The sequence below is a fragment of the Alternaria atra genome, assembly GCF_907166805.1.
Source record: "Alternaria atra isolate CS162 genome assembly, contig: 22, whole genome shotgun sequence".
Taxonomy (NCBI): Eukaryota; Fungi; Ascomycota; class Dothideomycetes; order Pleosporales; family Pleosporaceae; genus Alternaria; species Alternaria atra.
Window position 1 is genome coordinate 1,991,526 of NW_025091320.1, and position 16,493 is coordinate 2,008,018.

At 52.8% G+C, this 16,493-nt stretch overlaps 4 protein-coding genes across 4 annotated transcripts; 1 reads left to right on the top strand and 3 right to left on the bottom strand.

Annotated features, from left to right (window-relative positions):
- Positions 1 to 632: 632 nt before the first annotated feature.
- Positions 633 to 6,201, bottom strand: ALTATR162_LOCUS3438 (uncharacterized protein; the record flags this gene model as incomplete). The annotated part of the gene is made up of 2 exons (XM_043311044.1): positions 633 to 5,715; positions 5,765 to 6,201. The coding sequence occupies 2 exons, from the start codon at positions 6,199 to 6,201 to the stop codon at positions 633 to 635; spliced, it is 5,520 nt and encodes a 1,839-aa protein (XP_043166979.1).
- An 857-nt stretch (positions 6,202 to 7,058) lies between these two features.
- Positions 7,059 to 11,022, top strand: ALTATR162_LOCUS3439 (uncharacterized protein; the record flags this gene model as incomplete). Its single annotated transcript, XM_043311045.1, has 2 exons — positions 7,059 to 8,964; positions 9,011 to 11,022. The coding sequence occupies 2 exons, from the start codon at positions 7,059 to 7,061 to the stop codon at positions 11,020 to 11,022; spliced, it is 3,918 nt and encodes a 1,305-aa protein (XP_043166980.1).
- A 204-nt stretch (positions 11,023 to 11,226) lies between these two features.
- On the bottom strand, positions 11,227 to 12,145 carry ALTATR162_LOCUS3440 (uncharacterized protein; the record flags this gene model as incomplete). Its single annotated transcript, XM_043311046.1, has 2 exons — positions 11,227 to 11,829; positions 11,900 to 12,145. 2 exons carry the CDS (start codon positions 12,143 to 12,145, stop codon positions 11,227 to 11,229), a joined length of 849 nt encoding a protein of 282 aa, XP_043166981.1.
- A 1,094-nt stretch (positions 12,146 to 13,239) lies between these two features.
- ALTATR162_LOCUS3441 (uncharacterized protein) lies at positions 13,240 to 14,499 on the bottom strand (the record flags this gene model as incomplete). Its single annotated transcript, XM_043311047.1, has 1 exon — positions 13,240 to 14,499. One exon carries the CDS (start codon positions 14,497 to 14,499, stop codon positions 13,240 to 13,242), a length of 1,260 nt encoding a protein of 419 aa, XP_043166982.1.
- Between the last annotated feature and the right edge of the window lie 1,994 nt (positions 14,500 to 16,493).

The window sequence follows — 16,493 nt, forward strand, 5'->3', positions numbered from 1 at the left end:
CGACAAACCCAACTAACAACAACAGACATCAAGTAAGCGCGATAAGAAACCTCGCAAGATCCAACAGGCGCCCCTCGCGATGGAGATTGGCGTGTATAGTCCAGCCCTGCCACGTGAAAACGCATGTCACCGATGCTGCAGCCGCATGCGTCATCTCCGTTGTCGGGTGTGGTTACCGGAACGGAGTGCGCGTGTGTTCATGTGGGGTCAAGCCCAATCACGCCCCCGGTCAATCAGCCCAGCCAGCAACAGCTCCGAGCAAAAGGCCGTTCTTCGTATCTTTTGTGGAGGGATAGTGGAAAGCTGGGGCCGCCCCCAAGTGGACACGTCTATCTTGTATCTCTGGACCCGTGTGAACTTACTGAATGCGATAGTGTTGCAAGATAGAAAAAACTTGAAAAGGTGATATTATAGTACAAATGGGTCCCGAGAAACAGGCTCGACTAACACTCCATCTAATGCAGGAACCAACGTATATGCCGCGCATCACAGCATTCCTTCGTCACGAATCCATCCGTCATGACACTATCCCATACATGTCGTGATCCGATTCGACTGATAACAGCCGATCTATCTGCCTCTACGTAATCTCTGATTCCATATCTTCGTCGTTACCCATAAAGTTTTACGTTTTACTTCGCCATAACGTCGACATAGCGACCAGCTTTCTTCTTCTTACTTGCTGGTCCTTTTCTGGCTTGCGGTGCACCCAACAAATCATCAATACTGCTAGCATTGCTCATACCGGTACCCGGTCGTGATGGCGGTCCTGACGCAGCACCAAAGCTTGGTCTGGCTAGCGTAGGTGGTTTGGGCCCAGCGAAGCCTTCTTCATCAGACTCTGGTATGCCTGGTGTAGAGGCGCGGGAGCCAGCAACACCCATGGGTGGTGGCATGGAAGAGGAGCGAGGGTTGGATGTAGGTGGACGCAGTGCGCCGGGAGGACCCATAGGCGGTGTGGGTGCGCCGCCAGACGCACTTCGAGCTGCGCCGCCGGGAGGACCAGCGCGTGGAGGCGGTGGTGTTGCAGCGGGCTTACCCGCGTCTGCCGCGCCGCCCTTCTTGTTCACCCACTTGCCAAGATCTGTATCGTAGTAGAAGCTGCTCTCCTCTCCCAATTTGGCCTTGATAGGGCCAGGGCCGGCGTTGGGATCTTTCTTAAACCACCCAGACAGCCATCCTCCTTTCTTTGCTGCTGCGGCCTCTTTGTCACGCTGAGCATCTGCCTCGGCGGCTTTGCGGAACGCCTCGTCTGCCTTCTTGTCTGCTTCTGACTTGGAGCCACCGCCTCCGCTAATCTTCAGAGCGGAAGCGCGGGCAGCGAGGTCGTCATCGTCGTCAAGGTCCATGAAAGACTTCTTCTTCGTTAGTGGCTTCTCCTCTTCCTTGTCGTCCTCATCGGGGTTGTATGGCTGGTATGCAGGAGGTTCAAAGGTAGATGACGAGGGTCCGTATCGATCGTATGTTAACTCGTTCGCTGTTGGTTGAGTTGGCTCGTCGAAGCTCGCTTGGGGCTGGTAACCACCGAACGCAGGGGCTGAGGAGGACTCTTCGACGGAAGGTGTAGGCATGTAAGGGCTTCCAAGAGATGGCTGAGCCGGGCTATACTCCGGACGAAGGGGTGAGTACGACTGTATCTTAGCTTGTGTGCGTGCACTCGGTGGGCTCAGTTGGTTCTGCGTAGGGCTGTATATGCCTGTTGTCGGAGTCATAGGTGTATACGTGTCGGATGCTGCTCGCATGCCGAAGCTGTCGTTCGACTCCATCGACGGCCGACCCTGAGGTTCGTAACGAGACCGTGGCTGCTCCGAGGACGACCTTGGCGCGTAGGCGTTCGATGGCGCATACCTTGAGTTGCCTGGGGCTGATGGCTGTGGGGGAACTCCATAGCCAGACATTGCGCCGTAAAGGTCCGCGTTCGATTGTGAAGGCGTGAGGGAAGGACTGTCACCAGCAATCTTAGCGAAAGGTCCAACTTCGGACCCGCCTGACTTGTTGGTCGTGTTATCCTCGTCATCCCCTGCAATGAAGCTGTTAAACTTTGACAGAAGTGAGCTTCCAACCTTGTCCATGCTAGGCTTTGAGATCCACGATGAGGATCCATCCTTGGGAGAATGCGAGAGTCGCTTGCCCAAATCGTCAAAACTGGCGATAAAAGCGGCGTTGTAGTATGGCGAGGACACGGTCGCAGCCTTCATGGCCGCTGCAATAGCATCGCAGTATGCCTGCGCGTCGGTCCTGTATCCACTCTCGGCTAATTGATACGCATGTGCGAGTTTGTAATTTTGCAGATGAGGGATGACAAACGAGCCGGTAGGGGATGCCAACGACATTGCGAACTCGTATACTTCAGTGAGCAATATCGGCTCCAGCTCGACACCCATCTCCAGAGGATTCAGGCGATGATCAGCGCCGATCAGCACGAGATCGGCTTGTGGGTCATCGACTCCGCTGACCTTCAAAACCGAACGGGCGAAAATGAAGCATACGTGCGCACCTTCAACACGACCGTACTGAGCCAAAAGTCTCCCAAGCGAGAGAAGTGCTGATGCATCACCTTCACTGCGATTGTTTAGGATCAGTGCAACCGTCTCGCGCCACTTGTCAAGACCTTGTAGTGCGTTCTGTGTTGCGCCAGCACCGTCGGCGCTCACCATCTGGAAACCAGCACGAGCTGAAGCGGGTACCAGTTCGTCGATGCAATCCTCATGGTTGCCAGCAAAGACCTCGTACAGAACAGCCAATGCCTGGTTGCTGCGCCCAGCCTTCTTAACTTCCTTTCGAACGAACTCTTGAACAACTTGCTTCCATATGTCTTTACTAAGAGTAGAAGACAACAGCATAGCATGTCCCCATAGTCGCTGATCGACAGCGTGCCAAACGGCCTTCTCGCGGTCACCCTTAACGAGCATACTCTGCAAGTCTTCGACGGCTCGGGGATCTACAGGTTCTGCCTGAAGATTGGAAGTATTAGATCTTGAACGCCCGACGATGTCGGCTGCTGTGGAGTATGAACCCGCTTCGTCTGATGACTCGTCACCAGCTGGTGAAAGCAACTTCTTGACGGCGGTCTCTGCAGGGATGCCCTCTAATTTTCCATCGTTGTCAACAAGTATCTGCATGAGCTTCCAGAGGAGGGTGCGATCTTCCAGACGCTTGAGCTCATCTTCACTCATAGTGTGTTCGAGCCCTGGTTCTTTGGACTGGTTGTCCAATGCTTCGATCTTACGGCCTAGCCATACTGATACATCCTTTTTCTTGCCCTTAGCCTTGAGGGGACCAGGGAACTTAGCGATGTCTTCTGGTAGAGGGAAAACCTCTTTGACACTCTGGATACGGATTTCACCAGGATTGCTCTTCATCATCGGCGCGGATCCACCACCCCCGTATCGAGGAATCTGTTTAGGGAAGCTCGTCACAATATTACCCCCTAGGCCCCAGTTGAACACAGGATGGCCCTTCCACCTTTCGAGTGGATCTGCCGAACGCTCGTCTTCGGGGAGAATGAAATCGTAGGTCGTCGATGCTTGCCGACGATGAGGGATTTTGTTGACAGTATTGGAAATGGTAGACTGGCCACCATAAATTGCAGACGGCATCATGCCATAAGGAGTTCCTGTGGGTTCTGAGCTACCAAAGCCGCGTCCAGGCTGTTTCATGGTCGCTGTTGGAGACTGGGAGTGGGAGCGTTGTGGAACTGCTGGCTGAGCTGGCTGATATCTTGGTGCGTAGTTATCAGTTTTCCGTGGTGAGCCAACTACTGATGAAGGTGTACTTCTTAGAGGTGGAGTCTCTGATCTTCCAGATGTAGGCGGCCTTGAGCTAAGTATTGGTTCTGGCTCTGGCTCTTCAATCTCACTAACCTCTCCCAGTGGGCTTCGGATAGGGGGGCGAGGCATTCCATCAGCCGATTGCGAAACCTGGTGGTTTGGAGCATGTTGGGCGTGGTTTTCGGGAACCTGCTCGTGCTGGTGAGGTATGCTGTGAAACGCCAGCGGGCTGGAAGTTCGGGGCGCAAAAGGTTGCGAAGGAGTCCGCGTCAAGTTGTTATGTGGTTCGGACTGATAACGAGCATGGGGTGCTTGCGATGGAGCGGGCGAATATCGCGCGTTTGCTGCTGGTGCGCTTGGGGGCGCAGGGGAGTATCTTGAGTTGGCAGCTGGTCCCGAAGGAGGTGGAGCCGGAGAATATCTGCTCGTCGAAGGAGGCGCTGGTACCGGCTGAGGCACGGGAAGACTATTTGTTCGCGTAGGGACCGATGGTTGACTCGGGAACATGGGTAGTTGTTCTGGTTGCCTGAACGGAGGAGGAGTAGCGACCTTTGCAGCATCCGGGATGAACTCGTTGCGTAGGGAGGACGTGGAAGCCGTACGCTCCTTTGGCGGAAGTTGCGGGGGAGGATGATTGGCCGAAGGTTGAGGTTGAACAGGCATGCTCGGTTGCGGGGTGTAGCGCCCTGATGGGCGCGGCTTGGAGGTAATAGGCAGCTCGGCGAAGAAATCACTCGAAGGTGATTTCGCTGTAACCGCGGGCTTTGGTGCTGCTGCCGGTGGTGGCATGCCGGTCATTTGAGCCTGCATAGAGTGGCCCGAGGATGGTGGAGACAGACTGGAAATTGACATGCTCGATGACATAGGCGGTCGTAGAGGTCCAGGGGGTCCAGTGTTCGAGGACATACTGCTAGTCCGTGGAGGTGGTGGGGTTGGCTGTACAGCTGATACTGTTGTTCGCGGAGCAGGTCGCTTTCGGGTAGTCACAATGTCTTCTGGTAAATCGTAAGGCGAAGCGTAACCTCCTTTGGACTTGTCTACGAAACTTTGCGCTGAGCTTGCCATTGGCGGTCGAGGTGGCTGCTGTTGCTGTTGGTATGCCAGGTTTCGTCCAAAGCCATCATAAGCTGGTGTAACCGGTGCTTGGGAGGCATATGGGTTCGCCGCCGGCGTAATTGCTGGTGCTGCTGCTGAGGTTTGAGAAGCATATCGGCTTGCGGTTCCTGATGGAGCAGGTTGCGTTGGTTGCGCTGCGGGTACTGGCGCTTCATCTTCGAGGAACCCCTCGTCGTCGCTCAACTCAATGACGGGTGCATCCTCTTGGTCGGGTAGGAAATCGTCGTCCAAGTCAAGGTCCAAATCCCATTCACTCTTTTCAGCGGCTTTTGCTTCGGCCTGTACCACATGCGCGCCAGGAGTCTGATCTACGGCCTGCGCAGGTTCGATCTGTTGGCTCGCGACCACGCCAAAAAAGTCTTCCGCCTCCTCCGAATTACCCCAGTCAATGTCGGCTCCTGTATTGCCGCCTACCGTGGTGTTTCCAATATTGTCATCTCCGACTGTCGTCCCAACAGCTTCTGCCACCGGTGTCTCTAGAGGTGGTTCCTGCGGTTTACCACCAAGATCAAAAGGGTCGTCGCCGGAACCGCCCCATTCATCTGCTTCTGTATCTTCTACCAGAGGTACTTTTACACTATCGGTCATGGCATCCTCAAGAGCTGTGGTTTCCCCTTGGTGCTCGTAGTTCTCCTCTGGGTGCTGTTGCGGCTCTGGTTCTTCTTCTGAGCTTTCCTCTTGGCTCTCCTCCTCCTCCTCCTCCTCCTCCTCCTCCTCCTCCTCCTCCTCCCTCCTCCTCCTCCTCTTCTTCTTCTTCTTCTTCCGAGTCCTCCTCTTCGCTTGATTCGGCCTTTGCCGGTGTCGCTTGCGATTCGCCGATATTGAGTGCCTGCGTTGCATCTACCAGATCGTCCTCTGGCGCACCGTCCGTTCCAAACTCTAGAGGTTCTTTTGTCTGGGGTGGTTGTGCGCTGGGCGGTGCTTGCATGGTGTCATTGCGCTCGGGAGATTCGTCGCTTGTACTTTCTTCTTCAATTGTAGGCTTGCTCGCAGGTTCTGATACGGATTGCGCAGCTACTGCAGGTTTTGAGGGAGCCTCCTCGTCGTCCTCGCTGCCATCTTCTGATTCTTCGTCATCGTCTTCGTCATCTTCGTCGTCTTCGTCGTCTTCATCCTCCTCCTCCTCGTCTCCTTCCGACGACTCTGGTTTGGACTGTTGGGGTTGTGTCGTGGGTTTCGCGCCGACTGGTACACTCGCTCCGTTCTCGCTGCGCAATGCCGGATTCCATGATGCATTTGAAGGGATCGAGGGAGTCGAGGGGTTCGAGGACGCGCCACCGTAGGCATAGGAAAAGTTGGGGCCGTCTTCGTCCATTGTGGAATAATTAGGTAATTCAAAGGGTATCTACAAGTACTGCTCAGGCAATCAGCGCTGAAATTGACGTTTAGTGGTTCGAATGTTGGGCCTTGGTGTCGGCGATGGAAGTGGGTTGACGTCCCACAGTTGGCGCCTCGTGGGACAAAATGCCAACCACGGAGAAATATGCGGGAGAGAGCAACATGTGCAAAAGCAATTGAAAAGGGTGCAGGGTGAAAGGCAGTTGCGACGATAACTTGAACGCGAATGGTGGGCGGACGTAATCGTCATCCCTTTCTACGTCAGTGATCGCGAAGATAGCTACGTACCTCTATAGAAGCAGAAGAGCATAGGCTCTGTATGTCGCACAACAGCGAAAGACGCGATGTTCGTCCAGGAAAGCAACAAGAATCAAATAGCAGAGGCGAGCCCCGATCGCATCGCATGTAGTCTTGGAGGATGAGTGAGAAATCGATCTGGCCAGCTGTTCCTGCGCCTTGGACATTGAGACGGCCCGCCGCGGCAACCCTGTCCTCGAGCCACACTTGGCTGCGCCACACCCAGCCCAGAGAGTGACGCGACTTCAAGACACATGGGCCCTACAATTCACAAACCACCAACTGCTCCCTTCACTCTTGACCCGGTCACCCACTCCGAAACATACGTCACACATCTACAATCTCCAGATACTCCTCGGCACCCGAGACGACACGGCCAGTCGCCCAGACATCGCATCTAGACACACCCCCGAAACGCCGCGGACCCCCGAAGGCAACCAATATAGCCATAACCACACCTAAGCCCGTCGCACATGAGGTGGAACTAGCCAGCGACCCCTTCTGCACTGCAGCACCATCTTTGCTCGCCCACGAGCCATGGTTGCACCCCACCAGTACCATCAGCCGAATGCGCCAGATGAGGATTCGGACCTGGAACTCGACCTAGAGGAGCTGGACCCTCTGGCCTCGCACTCGCAGTCGGCCGCTACACCACCACGCCGTCAGTCAAGGGAGCAAAGAAGACCATACCATGAATTAGGCGCGAGGATACCGCTGAGGAACCTCAGGGTAGGCCGGTTGCGCGCAAGCAAGAAAAGGGAAGAGCCGGAAGAGGATGACCTAAGAGGGCTGTTGGACGACGAGGAAGGGTCCAAAAGGGACTCTGCTGGCAGTTATGGCCAGTCTGGGGATGACGATTCGCCCTTGCTGCCTGCACAAGACACAGTACGGAGAAGACGGCAACCACCACCGAGCGCCCTATCCCGCCTAGGCTCGACTATGCGCCTGCCCAGCTTCCTTTCACGACAGAACAATGCCCCCATACAGTTAGGCGACGACGCTGGAGAGTCGGATGCCGAAGAAGAGCATGATCCAACCACGCAGCGCACCATCTCCGTTGGCCAGCTTCAAACCTCCAGATTCCCCGCCAATGCTGTATCCAATGCCAAATATACCCCATGGAGTTTCCTACCACGCACTCTATACAATGAATTCTCCTTTTTCATCAACATGTACTTTCTGCTCGTCGCTCTCTCGCAAATCATACCTGTCCTACGGATTGGCTATCTATCCACCTACATCTTCCCACTGGCTTTTGTCATATCCATAACTCTGGGTAAAGAGGCAATGGACGATATCGCGCGACGGCGGCGAGACGCAGAAGCAAACTCGGAAGGTTACACCGTCTTGAAGTTTGAGGAGAACAGCCTCGGCAACGGCGTCGCGCCGGGAAAGAACTCGCAGAAGAAGAGGCGCTTGAGGAAGCAGCCCAAGGACGTAGGTCGGTCGGCGGACATGGACGACGAGGAGCAGCGACTTTCAGGCAAGGGCTTGGCCACATGCACCTACTGGGAAGTTGTAAAACCCTCTCGGAGCCTCAAGGTTGGAGACGTTGTCAAGCTTGGCAAGGACCAACGAGTACCTGCCGACATGGTGCTTCTCAAAAGCTACTCCAGCGAAAATGCAGTACCCGTTGAGAATGAACATAAAGCGCAGAGTTCGTCATCCGCATTCATTGACGACTCAGATGCCGAAGACACAGCCAAGGTCGACAGTGCCATAGCTACTGGAACCTCGGGCGAAGCCTTCATCCGAACCGATCAGCTAGACGGAGAAACCGATTGGAAGCTGCGCCTGACTTCACCACTTACGCAAAATTTAGATGTTGGTGAATACACACGGCTCCGCGTCGTTGCTGGCAAACCGGACAAGAAGGTCAATGAATTCTACGGAACCGTTGAACTGCCACCTAAGACCCAGCGCCAGTATGACCCTCATGAGCATCAAGGGACGGCCTCTCCTGAAGACGTACAGTCAGCATCCTTGAGCATCGACAACACTATCTGGGCAAACACTGTTGTTGCCTCAAGCTGCAGTTTACTGGCTGTGGTTGTATACACCGGCCCACAAACTCGTCAAGCGCTCTCGACATCGCCATCAAGATCCAAGACCGGTCTACTGGAACTGGAGATCAATGCCTTGACCAAATGGCTCTGCATTTTCACGCTGTCACTCTCGTTCATCCTAGTGGCCCTTGCACGCTTCCAGGTCATCGAAGGCCGGCAGTGGTGGGCTTCCATGCTGCGTTTCCTCATCTTGTTCTCTACCATTGTCCCAGTAGGTCTGCGTGTCAATCTCGATATGGGCAAGTCAGTCTACGCCTGGTTCATCCATCATGATGAGAGCATCAAAGGCACTATCGTTCGGACTAGCACAATTCCAGAAGACCTGGGCCGTATTGAGTACCTGTTGAGTGATAAAACGGGTACTCTGACCCAAAATGGTATGTGTACTGACAAATTACCTCTAACATGACTAACAGTATGTAGAGATGGTCATGAAGAAGATACATGTCGGCACGGTCTCGTACGCAAACGAAGCCATGGACGAAGTATCATCGTACGTTCATCAATGCTTTACACCGCCCGCCGGAGAAGCTCCATCGCTTGTCACGCCATCTTCCACATATACCGCTCCCCTAACTTCAGCTACTCGTACACGCCGAGAGATTGGATCTCGGGTCCGCGATGTTGTGCTGGCTCTAGCCCTCTGCCATAATGTAACGCCGACTACTGAGGAAGAGAACGGAGAGACAGTGACCACGTATCAAGCCTCTTCCCCTGATGAGATTGCCATCGTCAGGTGGACTGAAGCTGTTGGCTTGAAGCTACTGTCCCGCGACCGCGAATCTATGACTCTTTTATCGTGCGACAGCGGCAATACCGTGGTCAAGGTGCGCATCTTGAACGTCTTTCCGTTCACGTCAGAAGGCAAACGCATGGGCATCGTTGTGAAGTTCTATCATGGTCCAGCATCGTCACCCACTGATGATGGTGGTGAGATCTGGTTCTACCAAAAAGGAGCCGATACAGTCATGACATCCATCGTTGCCGCCAACGATTGGCTAGACGAAGAAACAGCAAACATGGCACGCGAAGGTCTCCGAACATTAGTCGTTGGTCGCAAAAAGCTCTCTGCGCAAATCTACCAAGACTTCTCTACCAAGCATGCTCAAGCTTCCCTTGCCCTTAACAACCGCGATGCCGCCGTCGCCAATGTAGTAAAAGAGTATTTGGAGAACGACCTGGAACTTCTCGGCGTCACTGGTGTCGAAGACAAGCTTCAGAAAGACGTCAAGCCCTCCCTCGAACTCCTCCGCAACGCAGGCATCAAGATCTGGATGTTAACAGGCGACAAAGTAGAGACCGCTCGCTGCGTAGCCGTCTCATCCAAACTCGTAGCCCGTGGCCAATACGTCCACACAATCGCCAAGCTCAAACGTAAAGACCTCGCCTCCGGGAACCTCGATTTCCTTCGGGGAAAATTAGATGCCTGCCTCCTCATCGATGGGGAATCCCTCGCCCTGTTCCTCCAACACTTCCGCCAGGAATTCATCTCCGTAGCTGTCCAACTCCCCACCGTCGTAGCTTGCCGTTGCTCCCCCACGCAAAAAGCAGACGTCGCCCGCCTAATCCGCGAATTCACAAAGAAGCGCGTATGTTGCATCGGTGACGGCGGCAACGACGTCTCCATGATCCAAGCCGCGGACGTCGGCGTCGGTATCGTCGGAAAAGAAGGTCGTCAAGCCTCCCTCGCAGCTGACTTCTCCATTGAGCAATTCTGTTACCTCGTCAAACTACTCGTCTGGCACGGTCGAAACTCGTACAAGCGCTCTGCTAAACTGAGTCAGTTCGTTATTCATCGCGGTCTCATTATCAGTATTTGCCAGACCGTCTTTTCCGTCGCGAGTGAATTCAAACCCGACGCTCTGTACAAGGACTGGTTGCTCGTCGGCTACAGCACTATTTACACCATGATGCCCGTCTTCTCCCTTGTCTTGGATCGCGATGTGGATGAGAGTGTGGCGAACCTTTACCCGGAACTCTACGCCGAACTCAAGACTGGGCGGTCGCTGAGCTACAAGTCTTTCTTCATCTGGGTCGCCGTGTCCATCTACCAAGGCTCCATCATTCAGGGCTTGTCGCAACTCCTCATCGGCGCCGGTAAATCTACAGCACCCCCCGCAGCACCCGATCCCACTTTCCTCAAAATGGTTAGTGTCAGTTTCTCGGTGCTGATTGTCAATGAACTGGTCATGGTGGCTATGGAGGTTACGACTTGGCATTGGCTTATGATTGCTAGTATCGTGGGTACGGCGGCCATCTACTTTGGCTCTGTGCCCTTTTTGACAGGGTATTTTGATCTTGCCTTCGTGGGTAGTTTGGCGTTTTGGTGGAAGTTTGCGGTTATTGCGGCGATTAGTCTTGTACCACCTTATGCGGTTAAGTTGTTGGGACGGACACTTAAGCCGCCGAGTTATCGCAAGGTGCAGGGTGTGTAGAGAGATGACTTGTGCATAGTGGGAGTCTTGGCTTTGGGAGGCAATGAGATTTATTTCTACTCTTCATTATCTGTTCTAATGCGTGTCGTTTGCTCTGAACAGCCTGTCTTGCTTTGATGGGTACGTCTGACCTTTGGTTGCAGTCCTGCATCTTTCCGGTTTGATCCCTATCGCCCCTCAAGACATGCCCGTTATCCCCATCCTTCAATCAAGCTTTTGCAGAGTGCCCGATCCCTTCTTCGCCCTAGGCACCCGGAAATCTTTCCTAAGACCCCACTCAACTCTGCGAATTCCATCGCATTCAAGATTCGTAATACCGGTAACATACATCCACGTAAGAGTTTTGTGATGTTCGGGGTGCCCATTAAGGGGGCCAAGGGAGTCAGATACATATGGTGTCCATGAGTGATCTGACTCCCATACCTTATACACATGCGCTTCAATTACTTGCCTTGTTCGGACAGAATGATCATGGAGGGTGTGAGCGAAAAGATGAAGACGCTTTAGGGCAGTGAAGAGCTCGAGATACTTGCCCTTGTAAGGTGCCCGACCATGCTTGGCTTCGTTGACAATCGTGAGCAAGAGGTACAAGATCTTCTTGAGGACACTGTCGGGGAGTATACTGATAAAGAGTTGTTCGCTCGTCTCCTCGGTTTTGTTAACCCTGTGGTGGCGTAAATGTTCGCAACTGGGTTCGTAGGAGATGAACCGCTCTGAAATGAAGACTATGTCGTGTAAGCAGTTGATGTAGATACTGAAGCTGGTCGTGTGTTCCGGCTCCTTTCGGCCATTGAAGCGAGTTTTCGCCTACACGAGCACGACAACGTCAGTATGTCAAGTTTCTTCAACAAAACACTTGTTTCGAGCAAAGACTTACAGTTACCCCTTCTCCGCCGCCAGCTTTAGCAGCTTCATACCGCGCTTCGCGGTTGACCTCGAAAAGCGTTGGGTAGCGGCGCGATACCGAGGCGGCAATCCGTTTGAACGTTGGGTTGTAGGTGTGTAGCTCAATGATTCGGTCACGGCCGTTGAGATCGTCATAATCGTCCTCGAGGGCAACATGCCAGACGCTCACGCGCAGTTCAGCGGGCAGGTCAGGGAAGAATTGGAACACGGTCGCCATTGTAGTAGTTGATAACATCAACTAAAAGGATCGAACGTAAAGCTTGAAATGTAGACACTTCACGTACCACGGAGAACCTGGTCGAATTTGTAGGCGAGGAGAAGGGTAAAGCTCTAGGTGGGAGTAAACGGAAACTGTAGGGCTTGGGCCCATCACAGCTGCCTACATGGTGCGCTATGATGTAGACACGTGGGCCAGATATTTCATCTGGAAGAAAGTACGTGCACTTAGGAACGAGCTCAATCAAACGTTATTGCGACGGAAGTGATTCGTGTCCGAAAGAACAGAATTTGTGAAGGACTTGCCAGAATCCTCACATAGAACGATGACCAAGTACATGGAATATTCGAGAGAGTGGAGTTTGAAAAACATTAAGATTATTACGACAATGGGAAAATGTGACAGAAGAGGAACAGCGTATGAAGATATTCGACTTACTGACTTACTGTGTTCAACCGAGACGACTTAAAGCTGGTTGTTTGCAGGAAAGCGTTTGTACATGAGAATAACAGCTTGCATCTTGTTTTCCCCATGCACTTACAGGTTCGCCCTCGATACCAGGGGACTCTTCTAGTCAACCTGACCATCGTTGATGTAAAAGACGTGTTTAGGTCCTCGTGCGCTCGCAGCCCAATGCCCTCCGTTGAGGCCCTTACCGCCGTGAGAGACCATGCTGCTGAATTTGTATTTGAGTAACGGGGCCCAGGGATTTTCGGCCATGAACAATTAAGACGCTCTAAAATGCTACCAAGCATAACGGTCGTATTCGCTGTAGGTGATGATATTTCACTGACAACCAGCCGTACGAATGATTGAGAGGTAGCCATGTTATACGACTTGGTTCTTCACAAAGCGAACAGCAGCCGGGATGAATGGCTTGATCAAATTTCTTTCATGTATTCCACAACAAAGACACTATGTACCAGACCAATTTGTGAGAACGGTACGCATCGCATTATACCCGCCACCCTGGAGGTTGGTCTAAGCGATGTGGTGAGGTGTTGGTGACTAATGTCAAATTTGGGTTTCTGGTCAATGCTGCTATACTTACAAATATTTGTTCAAGAGGGTTACATTGGGTTACCGTTTCTCAATCAACTAGGAACACCTTCATACTCCCAACCATCAACCATCCTCCTCTTTCTTCCCCTCTTGTTCTCCCTCCGATTCGCCGCGCACTTGACGAAAAAGGTAAGCGCAGCCAGTAGGAAAATGATTACAGCGGCTACTGTCGGCACTACTACAATACGTGTACGATTTGTGTCCGTCGTAGGAAGGTACGGACATGTCCCATTGAGTCCAACGACCCAGCAGTCCGGCACATTCAAAGCATTAAGATTAAGATAAAGGGCATCTTCATTTGGAGCGGCCGCCTGGAAAGCAGAAAACAAATGCGAGTTTTCTAGCGCGGTGTGTGGGACGCTGAATTGGTATGGGTCTGAACAGTAGCTCTCAGCATTACGGTAGTAGGTGGAGTCGTCGGAGATGCGCCAGTTGTAGGGTTGTTGTGGGTCGTGGCAGGCTACACGATGGTGTTGGTTGCAGTCTTCTACGCGCCAGCGCCCTGGGTAGGGTGGTTTCATCATCATGACGACGCAGCGGTTGTCATTGGTATCGTCGCCTTCACCAGAGGAATTAAGGGGTTGGCCAGGCGCGAACGTCCATATCGTGGAGCGTACGTATGCAGCGTAGGGCAAGGGATTCTTGTCCGCAGTCGTATTTGTAAGGGTTTGGTTGAGAAATGGAGTTATACCGCAGGCGGTCAGGTTGGTAACGGAGGGTATAGTGGACGAGGAGTCTGGGTTTGCGCTGACGTCAATTGGTGGTACGTCAGCAAGGGCCCAAGACGAGTTTGTCGACGAGGTGATGGTGTTGTCAGAAGAAGAAAATAAGCATCCGGAAGTCACTCGTCCATCCGAGCTGACCGATGGTGTCTTTTCGTCGATGATAGTGCCGGGAGGGAAGACATAGTCCAGATCCGGCCCGATGTTATATAGCGACATTTGCGAAGCGATTGTGCCGTAACTAGCGACAAGTCGATATAGCTGCTTAAACTCCATGTAAGTCTCTGTCGGCCATCCACTTTCCGTAAACAGATTCCCATCGTCGTCTTTGGAGTGCTCGTAATAACCCATGAGTGGGCGATTATTCCAATCGACATTGTACCATGAGCTGTTCAAGTTTGCGCGTTGGTCGGCCAAGATAGATGGAGTGAAAGTGTCATCAGAAAGGTTACCTTGCAACACATCGCTCAGTAGTTGCCCAGATTCAGGAAGTTGGACTTGGGAAAGGTTCGGTGCTGGAGCGTCTGGATTGGTGATAGATGAAGCAGCGTGCACGTTGAAAGTAAACATAGTTATTGCAGCACTAGTCGTAGTAGCTGTCGTTTCGAGGAATTTCTCTAGTATACCGGTAAGTAGATCAAGCGTCATCAAAGACGTGCAATTATAGCTCCCAATTTGCAGAAGCGGTGGTCCGTTAGGAGTTGGGAAATCGATTATAGTTGGCGTTGCTGCACTCGTCGATGATGAAGAAGTTGACGACGGGATAGAGGATACCACTGGTGATGATTCAAGAGACACAGGTGTCGATGTGGATGTCTCTTGACGCTTTTCAGCCCTGAATGGAAGATCGAATGTAGACAGTGGAATCTCCGCACTCATACTATCACTTGATGGCGCCACCGTTGGCCCAGTCGCCACAGGCAGATGCCCTTCAGCTGAGGTGTCTTCATTCGACTGAGGTAATTCAACTGGACATAAACTCCATACTGAACGCAGCGGATCCCAATACGTGTCGACTGTGAATTTCCGGACGCCGACAGCTAACAAGTTTGAGAAGCATTTTTGGAAAGCATTATGTTCGTACTGGTTCTGGGCGAAGCACGCTTGTGCCAGCGATACGGCCGGCACAGTATGGAAATCGATCGGTACACGAAGTCCAATATCTCGTTGTGCCTACCACCCGTCAGCGAAGCTTTCTCCAAGGTTGTGTACCTCCACAACGACAGCGCATTGACCCTGTGCGACCAAACACTGAGCACACCGCTCACTGAACACTCTACGTAGCACAGGCAGCTGACACTTACTCTAAACGCCTCGCTCCAGGGCTCTGTCCAACGCGTGTCCACAGCACTCTGATCCGGGTTATACAACCCGTTAGCCGACATTTCCGCTGCTGGTCCCAAACATGAGCAACCGCGAAAACGTGGCACCGACCTCACGCGCAACGGAAGGGGTTAGACGACAGGAGGAAGCAGGGGAACGCGATAAGATATGTTTAGAAACTGCATGCAAGGTAAGATATTCCTAGATGCAGATGCAGGTGTTGATGATGGATAGCATGATATCGTTGGCGATCTACAGGGCTGGAATGCGCGACGGAGGAACGGCATCACGTGGTACGGGACTAGATTTCCCACCACTCCCGTTCCGGTTAAAGCGCGAATGGCCAATGATGACGATTTGCATCACCAAACTCACCGTTCAAACACCATGTCTGTAATTTGTACAGCGACGTTTCTAGCAAGAGGTCCGATGGCTTGCATCTTGATTAAATACCGGAATGTATGTGGAACGCATGGAGCGTGTGGGGTGTCACCATTTACCCATGATATAATCCAGGAGTCGCGCATATTGGTCCCGAGGATTCAAAGGAACGTTGGGTACAGGCCTCGCACGTACTCTTAATAAAGCCGTTATTACTGGCCTTGCGCAATACCGAGCCCGCGTTGCTGGCAACTCGCTACCTACAGTCCGTAAGCGAGAGCTCGTGTCTCGCCGTTTTGTACGACCTTGATCGACATTGGAAAACTATTATCAAGGAGTTTGCTGGTTGGGTAAGTTGCGGGTCAGCAGCGGGAGAGCTGCTAGACAATGCATTGAGAGCGCATGGAAGGTTGCGAAAAGCTTGCGTGCGGCCTTGGGGACGACGCAGGTATGCGGCGCACGCATGGACATGCTGACTGCCGCTTACAGCGCGGAGTGCCACGACTACAGTTAACGGAGAAAAATGACTGCTGCAGGAGGTTTTGCTGGACCGCGTTTACGACCCGTTTTTTTCGCGGGATATCTCCTGGCTACGGGTGCAACGTTGCTATTGAGGTAAGAGGTCCGCTAGCTACAAACGATCGAGTCAACGTCGCCCACGGTAGAGCCGAGAGAGCCGGAGCTGTAACCCCGATAATTTTCGCGTTCTAAAGCGAAATGAATGAAGAGAAGGCTCGTACGATGGCAGTGTTGGGAGGAATTGAATGCAAGTCGCTGATATGGCAGATGTGCTTTCGCTTTCGGCATGGAGGGGCAAACTAATTCTCTACAGAGTTACGACGAATATGTCTATGAACTCC